Below are 15,198 nucleotides of genomic sequence, written 5' to 3' on the forward strand. Positions count from 1 at the left end.
TCCCAACTAACCCACAAGAGTTAAATTAAGAACCTGGTCGGCGCAATGTGTGGCCCAGATTGTAGATAGTCACAGCACCATCTTATATATATATATATTATATCTCAAGTCTGAAATATATTTTTTATTTTTTGGATCAAATATTAATAATCTCACATGGACCAATCGTGATCATTTTCCAGACAATTCCAAATCTGCACGTTATTGACAACTAGGCGAGCACCCAAGGTTTTTGATTGGAAGTGAATGGACTTAGTGGCATTGCCAACTCAAATTTATTCCTTTGTCTATAGTATTATTATTTTTTTCCCTTTTCAGTATTAAAAATAGGAATATCAATGAAGCCCAAATTTATAAACTGCTAAATTTATTTTACATTTTAAGGACAAATTTGATAAAATAAATAACTACACATAAATAATTAACATCCAATTTTCATTTTATAGTTATATATACACATATAAAGCATAAGGAGTTGATGCACTATTTATTAGCACTAAAAATACCTACAAGCATACAGGGTAGATCTAGTATAGCTAAAGGTCAGTACCGGGATATCGAACACATGGAATAAAATTGCAACTGACTATCATATACTTAGCGTTATATACTATTTAGAGACACATAGATTCTGATTTTGGATTTTATAAACTAGACAGAAATAAATAAACAAATAAAAAAAAAAAATAATAATAAAAAGCAGGCTAAAGAATGTAGAATTTTAGGATCAAAAAACACAATCGACTTCCTTGAATTACGGTCTCCAGAGCTATTAAGTCGATCACAATTATAGATTAAATCCCCTCCCGAGGTGAGAAACCTGTAGATTAGGTGATAGGATTGAAGTCCCCTTCTAACCCTTGAACCCCTAACTCCTAAAAGCATATAAGATCAAAGACCCCACTCAAAACCTCAACTCTCCCGAGTTCTATTGAATTAAGGTGTGAATTATCCCTTTTTCCAAATCAATTATTTCGTCTCCCGAGTACTCTAATCAACTCTAACATGTATTCAAGAGGTAGCTAATCAATTGAACATAGAAAGCACCAGATAAATCAAATAACTGCAAGAGCTAACAAGGAAAATCAATCGAACATCTTTACCAAAAATTCTACAAAAGATGTTCTACTCATAGACAAGTAAAACTACAATTAAAGTACGAGACATGACAGGAATTGATAAAACCCAAGGTTGAATCTTCAATCCTCAGTCTTCTCTTGCCAGGATCTGCAAAGCTCCGCTCCAATGGAAGATGGATGAATTATGTGTGGATTATGGAATGGAAAGAGGTGTAGAGATGGAGAAGGATTGGAGGCTCTGAGATAAAGATTATGAATTAGGTTCAGAGGTATTTATAGGCTGGAAAAAGGTTTATTTTTGATAAATTTTGTGCCCTACAAGAAATAGGAGAGATTTGGCTTCACAATATAATAAGTGTAGAGATGGAGAAGGATTGGAGGCTCTGAGATAAAGATTATGAATTAGGTTCAGAGGTATTTATAGGCTGGAAAAAGGTTTATTTTTGATAAATTTCGTGCCCTACAAGAAATAGGAGAGATTTGGCTTCACAATATTACAATTTCTTTTCTTCCGTGAATTTCCGCCTAATTTCCACCAGATTTTGACTGCACTGCGCGATGTTGTAAAATGGCCATAACCTTCTCCACAGACCTCCGATTTAGATGTTTAAGGTATCAACGCGAAGGTCTTTCGAAGACGAAGAGAATGGTATCTAGTAGGCACTGATTGGACTTCAAAATCGCTTCCAGAATGGGCTCGAACAGAGGTTGCTGCACTTTGGCCATTTTTTCACCTTTTTCTATCTTTTTATATCATTTATCAACAAACACGTCAAAAATACCAAATGTATAACATATGCAATTTAAGAACATAATTTGCATGATTGACATTTAAAACAAGTCAAATCTAGTCCTTAAAAACATGCAAAATCTGTGTTTGTCAACTCCCCCAAACTTAATTATTTGTTTGTCCTCAAACAAAACAAGAGAAAAACTACTAAAGAAACACGGATGCTAAGAACTAGACTTCATAGTTGCCTCAAAATTTTTAACAAGAAATGAAGAGTTTGACAAGAATACAAATCAAATCAAGCAAAGCTTATTAGTGCATTTTCATATTGAAAAATAAAGAGATGATTGTAATTTCATGTGTATTGATATCAATCGTTTAATGCCTAGTTATAGGATCATTTACATTGTATTTTAGGTAGTAAATATTCTAATTCTAGGCTAAGCAATAGTGAATCAATTACACATTGATTGAGTATCAATCATGCACTAAATGCATATTTTATTGCCTTGTTTCTCATTTGGTAAGTCTTCGTGACACTCCCCCTCAAGTTGAGCAACGGCATTTCCGATGCTTAACTTGCTCAAGACTTCCTTGAATATCTTTGGATTTACGGCTTTGGTGAGGATGTCTGCGAGTTAGTCTTCTGATTTGACAAATGGGAATTCTATAATCCCTCCTTCGATCTTTTCTTTGATAAAGTGACGGTCCACTTCCACATGCTTCGTTCTGTCATGCTGAACCGGATTCTCGGAGATGCTGATAGCTGCCTTATTGTCACAGAATAACTGGCTTCTTCTTTTGGGAGGAAGACCAATCTCAGTGAGCAACCGCCTTAACCACATAATTTCTGTTAGACCACTCTTGATTCCTCGGAACTCGGCCTCAGCACTCGATAATGCTACCACCTTCTGTTTTTTGCTCTTCCACGTAACTAGATTTCATCCAACGAAGGTAAAGTATCCCCCAGTAGAATTTCGGTCTATCGGGTTGCTCGCCCAGTCTGCATCAGTGTACCCATCTACTTCAAGATCATCATTCTTCTTTAGCAGAACTCCATAATCTGCTGTGCCCTTTAAATATCGAACTACCCTTAGTGCTGCATCCATGTGACTTTCTTGAGGTTTGTGCATGAACTGGCTTATGACTCCTACGACATAGGATATGTCGGGCCTTGTATGGGCGGGATATATTAGCTTATCGACCAGTCGCTGATATTCTTCTCGATTGGCTAATTTTGCTCCGTCTTCAAATCTAAGGCCATGGTTCACCATAAGTGGTATGTCTGTCGGTTTACAGTCAAGGAGCCCCGTTTCTGCGAGGAGATCCAACACATACTTTCTCTGTCGCAGGAATATCCCTTCCTTGGATCGAAGTACTTCAATCCCTAAGAAATATTTGAGTGCTCCCAGATCCTTCATCTCAAGTTCCTTGAATAAGTTTCTCTTTAAGTCTTCTATCTCTTCTTCATCATCACCGGTTATGATCATATCATCCACATAGATGATTAAACTGGCCATCCGGTCACCTCTTCTTTTTATGAACAAGGTGTGGTCTGATTGGCTTTGAGAGTATCCATACTTGGTCATGGCTTGTGTGAATCTCCCAAACCACACTCTAGGGGACTGTTTCAGTCCGTAGAGAGTTTTCTTCAACTTGCACACTTGTCCTTCTCCAAATTCCGTTGAGTATCCTGGAGGGACTTCCATGTATACTTCTTCATCTTTCTTTAATTCTCTATGTAGGAAGGCATTTGTTACGTCAAACTGGTGCAGCTTCCAATCCTTGCAGGCAGCCACTGAAAGCAAGGTTCGGACTGTATTCATTTTTGCCACCGGTGAGAAGGTCTCCTCATAGTCGATCCCATAGGTTTGCGTGTACCCTTTTGCCACCAGCCGTGCCTTGTACCTCTCGATGGATCCATCTGACCGTCGTTTGATGGTGAACACCCAACGGCACCCTACTGGTTTCTTCCCTTCCGGTAGGTTGCATTTTTCCCAAGTATTATTTCTGAGAAGCGCGTCCATCTCCTTTTTCATCGCTCTCGCCAGTGCTGGTGCTTCATCGCTTCTTCGGCTGATCGTGGAAGATCCTCTTCATACAAGGCTACTTCAAAGGCTCGAGCCATCTCAGTGAGGTGTCCAACCGAGAGGTTTGCCATAGAGTACTTTGTTTTGCGTCTTTTCCAGTCAGGTGAGTATCTTTTTGCCGGTACCCCTTGTGCTTCTTGGCGGTAGCTCAAACACTTGGCCACTCGTACTTGTCTCATTTTCCTGTCTCACATGGTCAGTATTAAGCTTAGTTGTGGAATTATTCTCAGGGCTACTAACCTCAGGAATTGAAGGCGGTTCTGACGGCGAGGCGAGTTCACTGGATTCACAAGGCTGATCATGGGATGATGAAGACGGCCCGATAACACCGCCGCCCGCATCGTCTGTTAGACCATCTTCTGTCACAGGGCTAGGCGATGGCAGCAGGCAAGGAAGTGGTGGACCATCTAGACTTGGGCTTGGGGACCAACTTAGCGGGTCACTAGCGGGTTCAGAACCATTTTCCTCCCCCTGACCACTAAGTTGGTTATAAAATATTCGTTTTCCACGAAGTCACAGTTCATAGTAACGTACAGGCGCTTTGTTTTAGGGTCGTAGCACCGATATCCTTTCTGATCCCTCCCATATCCTACGAAGACACACTTAACTAAACATGGGGAGAATTTTGTTCGGTCATATTTTGGTATGTGGACAAAGACAGAGCACCCGAAAATTCTGGGGTCTAATGTAAGTGGTGGTGAGATCTGGTTTTGCGTAGAGAAGACATCAAAAGGAGTTTTGAAGTTTAGGATATGGGTGGGTAACCGATTGAGTAGGTATACTGAGGTAGCTACAGCTTCTGGCCAAAAGGTTTTCGGGACGTGTGAGTCGATTAGAAGGGCTCTAGTCATTTCTAGGATTTTCCTGTTTTTCCGCTCAGCGACCCCATTTTGCTCGGGAGTATGTGGACACGTAGTTTGATGTACTAACCCCTTTTCACCAAAAAACTGTTGCATTCGTGAGTTAACAAATTCCCCCCGTTGTCTGGCCTAAGGATTTTGATTTTTTTGTTATACTGAGTATGCACCATATTGTAGAACAAGGTAAATTTATCAAAAACATCAGACTTGGATTTTAAAAAATATACCCATGTTAAACGCGTGCAATCATCGATAAATAACAAAAAAAATACTTAAATCCAAGGCTACCCAAGACAGGTGCTGGGCCCCAAACGTCCGAATGAATCAAAGAGAAAGTAGTGTCCATACGAGAGTTGTTGAGCTTATATGAGTGTCTATGGCTCTTAGCAAAAAAACAAGTATCACATTTGAAAGAAAACTGAGTACTGGCTAAATTGGGAAAAAGCATACGCATGTATCCTATGGAGGGATGTCCTAACCGGCAATGCCAAAGCCAACCCTGTGATTCTGTTGGTCCGTGAGTCAGCATCGCAGCACCAGGTTGGGCCATCTTGTCCACATAATACAGTCCTTGTTGTTCAGTGCCATGCCCAACTGTCGTCCCCGTCTTGATATCCTGTAAAACACACCAATTTGGCTCCATTAGAAGTTTACATTTTAATTCTCTAGTTACATGACTAACTGAGAGTAATTTGTGTGCCAATAACGACACATATAGGCAATTTTAGATCTGTAGTGTTGGAGTGATCTTGATTGTGCCTACCCCCTTGGACTGGAATGATACTCCCATTTGCTGTCTGAACATACTTCTTATGTGGAGCAGAAATATTAGTAAAATCAGTTAGTTCGTAAGACATAGTATCAGTAGCACCGCAGTCAAATATCCATTAATCATGTTTAGGAATATTTTCGGACATCGAATGAGTGTGCAAGGGCCTGGAATTTCTTGTGGCAAGGGATATTGGGGTTAATTTCCAATTCTAGGGTGTCTGGGGGTGTATTTGCAAAGTTACAGAAGCTGGTGGGTGCCTTTGAGTAATTCGCGGAAGTGTGGGGTTGTTTTGTGACGGAGGCTGTTTTCCCGGGGTCAAATTGAGAATATCGAGAGTTGGGAGGATCATTTTGGAGTTTGGGGAGCTGCTAGGGCTGATTTATTATTTTAGGAAAGTTAGAGCATAAATTGTAAAATGTTCTACCTCCTTCATAAACCCTAGCCGTCGATGCCCTAGCGAGCTCGTCGCCGTGCGTCGCTCCTCCGTCGGCCGCCTCTCGTCTCGCTGCTCCGGTGCTACCCATTGGAGTTCCGGTGTCGGCAGCCTGGTCAGCGATTACGATCGCTGCTCTTCCTCCGCCATTTCTGTTCAATGCTCGCGATGCCCTTGCCTTCTTCATATCATCCCACCAATCGGGAAACCCGATGAGGTGAAAGCATCCTTCTTTTGTGTGTTTCTTCCCGCCGCAGAGGGAACACGTTAATCGGCTTCTGTCCTCGTCTGACCGTCAGTTCCATGGTCGATTGGCGGTGTTAGGAGGCTGGCTGGGGCGTCCCCGGTCGATTGCTGAGAGACCGGAGCCTATTCCGTCCTTCGCTGCTCCTCCAGTCCCAACGCCGAGGATGGCGTCGTTGTTTGATTCACGACGAACAATTCCGTAAGCCTCGCGTACCGTTGGTAAAGGGTCGCGCCTGATTATCTCCTTCTTTATTGCATCATATTTGTCATCCAATGCGGTGAGAAATTGGTATAATCGTTGTGTTTGCTTGTCCATCGGTTTTATCTCCCGTCGATCGATTGATATCCATAGCCCTTGGAATTTATTCCATATAGCTTCGAGTGAGGTTCCTTCTTGTCTGACTATGTTGGTTTGTCGATGTAGGTCGTAGATCTGGAGCGGGTCACCCCCACTGCCATATGTGACGGCTAGACCTTCCCATAGGTCATATGCCGTCTCATATTGCGAGACTTCGTTAACCAGGTCTGTCTCGATGTTGTTGATTATCCAACTGAACACGCAGTGATCGCGTTGTTGCCATTTCGAGAAAAACGGATCCGATCTGGCTGGGGGGTTGTAACTCCATCTATGTGAGATGACAACCCCTTTCATCCGATTCCGCGATCCATCAGATTGGACCAGAGAGGGTAGTTTTCTCCGTTCAGCTTCGGTTTGACTGTGATATCGCCCAATGATTCCGGGTGATGAGGGTGGTGAGTTGTTGATGCTGTGTCGTATTTTGGTGATTCAGAGGCCGATTTCTGTTTCAAGAATTCCGCGAATTGCGCGGCTAATTCGGGTGGAAACACCATCATGTTTTGGATGGATGTTTCGGTGGTTTCGTTGTTGCCGGAGTTATTCTCCGTGTGCGACATGTTGGATAGTGCCTCCGGTTTTGCCAAAGGGTTGGGAAAGGTCTATGGATGATGATGAGAATTCTCTGAATCCTTACTCGCTCTTGATAATATATTGAAAAATAAAGAGATGATTGTAATTTCTTGTGTATTGATATTAATCGTTTAATGCCTAGTTATAGGATCATTTACATTGTATTTTAAGTAGTAAATATTCTAATTCTAGGCTAAGCAATAGTGAATCAATTACACATTGATTGAGTATCAATCATGCACTAAATGCATATTTTATTGCCTTGTTTCTCATTTGGTAAGTCTTCGTGACATTTCATTACTACCTCGTTGATCACCTTGAAGTACATGCGCTCACAAGTGTTTAGAATGTGTTTATCACTCACTCTCAAAGTGTATAAGGTAAAGAATATATGCTCTCAGATCATGCAACATGCAAAGTTTACCATAGGCTTGCTCGATGTCTAATCCCTCCTCTACTTTATGTGATTAAAATAAAAAATCCGAAAGGTCTTTATTTTCGGTTATAATGTAGGCTCTTTGGTAAGGTGAGGAAATATGGCTAAAAAGTAACTAATCCCAAACATAGCAAAAGTGATCAATTTCTACTACATCAAACATAGCACTGCACCAACAATTCGAATCTCAGTAAATTCAAGACTTTGTCTAAATTTCTTCTCACTTCCCAAATTCCTTTGATTTTTTTCTTTTCATTTTTTTTTCTTTTGTACATCCTTTCTTTTTTTTTTTTCTTTTATGCACAACCAAATATCTCATTCAAACCACAAATGTCTATGCACTTTTCACAAGTAAGCACACTACTTTTCTTTCTACCTTATCTTTCCAACTCTTTTCATAAGATATGAACTAACTTTCTCCAAGAGTGTATGAATATTCCCCCTTTATTTAGCTTCCAAAGAAAAAGGCTTTAAAGGCTCAAAATGGCTAGCTAGGGAAAAATATTTTGAGTAAGGTCAATAATTTGGATATATAAAGTAGCTAAGAAGGATGACCTAACGTCTTCTTTTATCATTTAAACACTTTGCAGACTTAAGCAGACTAGGAGCAAGTTCTAAAAACAAATACATGAATACAGATAAATCACACAAGAAAGAAATTTATGGCTCAAGTCTCACAAGGTATAAGCAAGATTCAAGGCAAACAAGCAATTCATTATTTATGCACATTTTCACTAAACCTTCAAATCAATGCATCAAGTCAACTCAATCAACACATAAACGAACTTTTAATCATAGACAACTCAGTCTGATGTTCCTAAACATGAGTATTTCTAAATTTTCTATGTTATGGTCATGACAAGATTCACCTCGGGATTATTAAAAAAAACTAACAAAAATAAGCAAAAACAACTAAACTCACGGTCCACCACTTCATCCCCCCAAACTTATTCAAAACTACGTTAAGAATAAGTTTGCAAAGTCTGTGGAGATGTGAGTAAACTAAGAAAACAAATCAAACTTAATAAAAAAATACCAATGTTGGGTTGCCTCCCAACAAACGCTTGGTTAACGTCTTTAGCTTGACGTTCTTTGAGGCTCATAAAATATCCCCCATTCTCGGGATTTTCTTTGGGATGCCTTATGTACCTACAATTTCGCAATGTGAGCATAGAATGAAGAAAATTATAGTAGAGTACAATGCATAACATGTGGCAATCCCCTAAACTTTAATCATATCAAGACATAAAATATGCAAATCAAATTATCTACCTTAACATGATCATTTTTCATCCCCCGTAATATTCTCTATCCCCGAATTAATTGCAAAAATTTTCAACAGTAGACCAAGATCACGCAAAACAATTTAAGCTCCTAAAACACAATTCATGCAAGATAAAATAACCTCGCAATGCTATGAACATGAACTATGTGTATCAACAATCAAGCCAAAGTGATATTCAATTTTCATCCACCAAAGACCAAACATACCCAAAGTGATATTTCGGTACGATATATCGAAATATCGATACGATAACGATATTGATATTATCCATATCGAAAGTTCGATATATCGAAATTCGATATATCGAAACTTTCGATATGATAACGATATGAAATTCTTTCATATCGATATTTTCGATACGATATACGATACAACGTTTTCGATACGATATCTCGTATCAACCCACCCCTAGTGTGACCTACTTACCATTTATGGTAAAAATGAAGTGTGACAATTATTGTGGGATGGACCGAAATGGAAATAGTGACAATTATTGTGGGACGGAGGGAGTATTAATTTCCTTAATTTATCTATATGTTTATAGAGTATAAATACAAGAGTCTAAGCAATAAAGATAAATTAAGTAAAAAATTTAGCTTTTAGCTTGAATGGCCTATTGGATTAGCCTGAAATCCAGACATTTAAGGTTAGGACCGTAGTTTTTTAATCTGATAACATTTCAATTCACGCCCGATTAACATACAATCCAAATAGAATTGAACCGATTGACATCCCCGATTAGACAATATAAGATAAATACTACTACTATATATTTTTACTCCATAGTATTTAGAAACTAATGTAAGTTTATCATTTTATGTCATTTATGGAACAAGCTCCAAAAGTTGAATTGGAGTATGTAATTTAGGTTTATGTGATTTAAGCATATCGTTTCCCGGGTCGCGGTTATGAATTTGTCATTCTCTTTAGCTATAACTACTCCTAATTGACTTTTAATGGTCGACTTTCGCATAGTTCCATCGTTACTTAATTTTTAAACTTCCGTGTATTTTACTCTTACATAAAGATAGATATGAAGAATATTACTACAAAGTAGCAAAACTATAATCCATATATATTTGAAAATTAAATAGTTACTTGTTTACAAATTTGGCGTTTATTTATAGAAAAGTTGTCAAGATCGTGACATTATCAGCACGTCACAAATTTCATATTTTTTTGACCAAGTTATATTTTTTCATATCAGTAACCTAAAGTCATACGCGTCGGTAATATCTTAACACACAAGTTTTATTTTAAATTAACTCAATATTGTTAATTTCAAATATGTTCATCTTAATCATTTGCTAAAATAACCAATTACAACCTTAGACCATGACATAACCAAATTAATTAACTAGTAGAGTGGGTGTGAGTTCATTGCGACACTCTATCAATTTTATTTTCGAATTAAACCAATTTTATATCGTAATTGAGTTTACTAAACGTCGACCCTAGCTTAACAAAACTTCTTAGAAGGATGCTATAAAAAAAAGAATTGAAATAAAATAATCGTAGGATAGAATATTCCACGTAGGATGGATTAATTTATCCCTTCATCTATCTCTTGTGACTTGGCATCCATCTGGTATATACTAATCAATAATAGATGCCTATATTAAACTATTTCGCTAAGGTCGTGTTTGGCTCTGTATATATATATACCCACTTAGAAAATGCCATTTCTCTCATCCCAAACCATAATCCTCTCTTCTTTCTATTTTCTTTTTTTTCAAGAATTAATTTTGTAAAATGCCAGGAATCGCTTTCGGCCGCTTCGATGACTCGTGCAGCGCCGCCTCCATCAAGGCGTACGTCGCCGAGTTTATCTCCACCTTGCTCTTCGTCTTCGCCGGCGTTGGCTCTGCCATTGCTTTCAGTTAGTACTCAACCCCACATCTAATTTAATTTTTGTCTCATGAATTTTTAATTTTTCCTTTAACTCTTTTAACAAAATAAAATTTAATAGTAAATAATTTATCTAGAGCCATGCATGCACCAAAAAAATGGAGTAACTTTTTTTTAATTGTAATCCAAGTACTACATTTTTTTTTTCTAATGGGGTGATAAAATTGGTGCCTTTTCAACAGACAGTTTGACTGCCAACGCTGGCCTGGACCCGGCTGGGCTTGTGGCGATCGCTGTGGCCCATGCTTTCGCTCTCTTCGTGGCTGTCTCCATCGCCGCTAACATCTCCGGTGGACACGTCAACCCTGCCGTCACATTCGGCCTGGTTGCCGGCGGTCAGCTCACCGTCATCACCGGAATTTTCTACTGGATTGCTCAGCTTTTGGGCGCCGTTGTTGGTTCATTCCTCCTCTCTTTCGTCACGGGTGGCTTGGTAAGTCAAATCTTATTAATAGTACATTTTTTAAAAATCTCAATTAACAAGATAATTAATTGATGCTATTATGGTTGATTGTTTAAAAAATATATTGAATTAGTTATTAAATATAATATTACGTCTTTTTTTTTTAATTCTGGATCCGCCACTTAAATATTTATTAAGTCCTTTTATTTTTAAATTCAGGTTCCGCTACTTAATTATGTTATTTTATTTTTGAATTCTGGATCTGCTACTGAATGAATTGATATATGTTGGAAATGAAGGCTATTCCGATCCACGGTGTGGGAGCGGGAGTGGGAGCGATCCAGGGAGTGGTGTTCGAGATCATCATCACATTCGGGCTGGTGTACACCGTGTACGCGACCGCAGTGGACCCGAAGAAGGGGTCATTGGGAACCATCGCGCCCATCGCCATCGGTTTCGTCGTGGGTGCCAACATCTTGGCAGCCGGCCCATTCTCCGGAGGCTCCATGAACCCGGCCCGCTCCTTCGGCCCAGCTGTTGCCAGCGGAGACTTCACGGGCCACTGGATCTACTGGGTCGGCCCACTCATCGGGGGCGGCCTGGCCGGGCTCGTCTACAGCAACTGCTACATCCACCACGAGCACGCACCACTCGCTACCGATTTCTAGATTTGCCCACATTTGTTTGTGATGTGAAATTTTCTTTTCTAATAAAAGGAAGATAAGGGAATTCATTTTTCCGTTTCTTTCTTTTGTTTTCATGGTGGGGTGTTTGCATCTGTAAATGCAATTTCTTGGTGTAATGTTTTGGTTTTTATGGTAAAAGGGTGAAGTGAAATTGTTAATTATGTCATGTTTGGTCCAATTTTGTCTCTTTGGCACATTATTTCATCATGGAAGATGTTGTTCACGATGATTATGTCGCAACTTGGCCTTAATTAAAAATAAAAAATTGAATAAAAAATGTTGTGTTGGACTAGATTACAAGCTTATGATTACGTGTTTTATGGGTGAAATCCGGGAAAAACAAATTTAAAATGAGTGGAGACATTCGTCCCATAATAATTGTCATTTTTTTCATTTCAGTTCGTCCCATAATAATTGTTCCACTTCATTTTTATCATAAATGATAAGTATGTCTGATATTCCACTAACTTACTTTACTCATATTTTATTATAAAACTAATATAAAAAAATAAATTCCATGTGCCATTAACTTTTTTAACTATTTTTTTTTACTTTTTTTTAAAACTTATGCCCATAATAAGAATGACAATTATTATGGGACGCAAGAGGTATTATGTTCTATTTTATATGAAGACATTATCTTCAAAATTAAACTATTTATGTGAAGAAACGTTGACTAGGCTGGTTGCCTTTTGGCCAAGTGGTGTGTGGCGGCAATAAAATAATTGTAGTGCTTATCTGAAATGTGAGGGCTATCGTGATAGGCTATCTAATTGTTTTTAACTTATTTTTGTCAGTAACACAACCGCCCCATCAAATACTATCATTTTTCTTTGGTGAATACGTTATAAATCGAATAGTGATATAGGGTAAACATGTCTTAAATATATAATTAGAGAATAAATTTTAATTATAAAATTAAAAAATTAAGGATTAAGATCAATATAAGAATTCTGAAATTGATTTAGATTTTTACTTCACAATCAGAATGAATTGGTTCACTGTAAAAAGGTGGGAGTATAATAATCATTTAACAACAATGCCTTGGGTTAATACTCCAATATCTTGTCATTTCAAAATTTACCTCCCACCCTTTTCTTCTCTAGATCTCCCTTCATCTCAATTCGAATTTGCAGCGCCTAGGGTTCCTCCATGTCATCGCCTCCTCCTGCCGTCACGTTCATCCGTCTTTGCCTTCATTCCGTCGATGCCTTCAATCCAGCATACATATGCTTCCTATTATGCCTTCCATTCGTAAATGTAAGTTCATCGGCTGATTGATTTCGCTTGGTAAGCCGATTTATTCCAGTTTAATAATGATGGAACAAATAATGTTCCTGAGAATTAACAAGAGCTTCATGAGAATCAATAATGATTCCTTAGAAGGAGGAAGAGATTCCTGGAGGGTGAAATATATTTCATTCCGTCGTCGAACAAATGGATTCAAATCAGAAAGATTTTTCAAAATGCAAGTTGTTCTACTGGTTTCTTCAACCGATTTAGATTTCTCATTCCGTCGTCAAACTCATTTTTGATTAACATTTCTTCAACCGATTTAGACTTGAACATTTAATTAGGTTTAGAGTCAACAGTTAATTAGGCTTAAAATCGTATTGACATTAAGATTGTAATAGACTAAATTTGCGATTGCAACACGACTTAGAGTGAAATGTTTGTGATCTATGCTTATAGTGCACTGTTTTTTTTATCTAAGTGAAGTAAAAACATGCTTAAAGTGAAGTGTTTGTGATCCATGCTATTAGTGATCTGTTTTTTCATTTCAGTGAAATAAAACGTGCTTAGAATGAAATATTTCATGGTTAGAGTGAAATTTTATGATGCATGTTATTAGTGATCTGTTTTTTCATGTCAGTGAAGTAAAATGTGTTTAGAGTGAAGTATTCCATGGTTAGAATGAAGTGTTTGTGATCCTTGCTTATAGTGCACTATTTTTTCATTTCAGTGAAGTAAAATGTGCTTAGAGTGAAGTATTCCATGCTTAGAGTAAAGTGTTTGTGAACCTTGCTTATAGTGCACTATTTTTTCATTTCAGTGAAGTAAAATGTGCTTAGAGTGAAGTAAAATGTGCTTAGAGTGAAGTGTTTGTGATCCATGCTTATAGTGCACTATTTTTTCATTTCAGTGTAGTAAAATGTGCTTAGATGGAAGTATCCTATGGTTAGAGTGAAGTATTATGATGCATGATGGTGCATTTATTATGCTTACAGTGAAGTATATTGTGTTTATAGTGAAGTTTAATATCCTTATAGTAAAGTATATATATTGTTTAGAGTGAATTGTTTTGACTATATATTTAATTCTATTATTAATTCTTTTTAGTTTCTATAAATGATAGGACAACCAATTAATCTTTTGAAAGTTGTTGATATTCTTAAAGAAAGACGAAGAGAAAGCTCTAGAGAGCGAAAGCAGAGGCTAAGATGATGATTGGAAGCTTGGCGTGTATGAAGGCGAAGATGATACCAATTTGATTTTTTTAACATGTTTCATTTAGTTAACTGTAAACCCTATTCGGTTCATTTAAATTTGATAGTATGTATGTAACTAACATTTATTTTTATATAAAAATTTTATCTGTTTACTACATAGCTATTTTTTTCACAAATGAAATACTTGTTAAATACTTGTTATGCTTCTAAACAATATACAGTTCACAAATGAGTTACTCCCTCCGTTTCATAGTAGTGGAGATATTCTTTTCGGATCGGAGATTAAGAAAAAATTGTGTAATGTATTAAATAAAAAGATACTAAAGTAGGAGAGATGAAAAAGTAGAGACAATAAAGTAAGAGAGAGGTAACAGTAAGAATGGGAAAATGTGTTGACTTTTACTAAAAAGGGAAATGATGTTTATAGTGAAGTAAATATTGTTTATAGTGAAGGAAATATGATGTTTGATATTTCAGTGAAGAGTATTATTTATAGTGTACTAATTTTCATTTCAGTTAAGTATAATGAGCGTATAGTGATGTATATTGTGCATATAGTGAAGTGTATTTAGCATTCATTATAGTGTACTGTTTTTTCATTTCAATGAAGTACATTGAACATATAGTGATGCATATGACGTTTAATAGTGAAGTAAATGTTGTTTATAGTGAAGTAAATATGACGTATGATATTTCAATGAAGAATATTGTTTATAGTGTATCGATTTTCATTTCGGTGAAGTATAATGAACGTATAGTGATGTATATAGTGCATATAGTGAAGTAAATATGATGTTTGATATTTCAGTGAAGAATATGGTTTATAGTGCACTGTTTTATCATTTCAGTGAAGTATATTAAGTATGTAGTGATGTATATATTGTGCATATAG

General features: G+C 37.4%; 1 protein-coding gene across 1 annotated transcript; it reads left to right on the top strand.

Annotated features, from left to right (window-relative positions):
• Positions 1–10,539: 10,539 nt before the first annotated feature.
• LOC121742903 (aquaporin TIP2-1-like) lies at positions 10,540–12,022 on the top strand. The gene is made up of 3 exons (XM_042136028.1): positions 10,540–10,738; positions 10,950–11,200; positions 11,470–12,022. Exons 1-3 carry the CDS (start codon positions 10,612–10,614, stop codon positions 11,836–11,838), a joined length of 747 nt encoding a protein of 248 aa, XP_041991962.1. The 5' UTR covers positions 10,540–10,611; the 3' UTR covers positions 11,839–12,022.
• Positions 12,023–15,198: the final 3,176 nt, after the last annotated feature.

This window comes from Salvia splendens, chromosome 8 (genome assembly GCF_004379255.2).
Source record: "Salvia splendens isolate huo1 chromosome 8, SspV2, whole genome shotgun sequence".
NCBI classification, from domain to species: Eukaryota; Viridiplantae; Streptophyta; class Magnoliopsida; order Lamiales; family Lamiaceae; genus Salvia; species Salvia splendens.

What these genes read in the sequence shown, in the direction of transcription:
- LOC121742903 (XM_042136028.1), top strand. Translation starts at nt 10,612, where the DNA reads ATGCCAGGAATCGCTTTCGGCCGCTTCGATGACTCGTGCAGCGCCGCC. An exon ending in TGGCTCTGCCATTGCTTTCA is followed by an intron (nt 10,739 to 10,949) that starts GTTAGTACTCAA and finishes CCTTTTCAACAG; the next exon opens with ACAGTTTGACTGCCAACGCT. An exon ending in CTTTCGTCACGGGTGGCTTG is followed by an intron (nt 11,201 to 11,469) that starts GTAAGTCAAATC and finishes TTGGAAATGAAG; the next exon opens with GCTATTCCGATCCACGGTGT.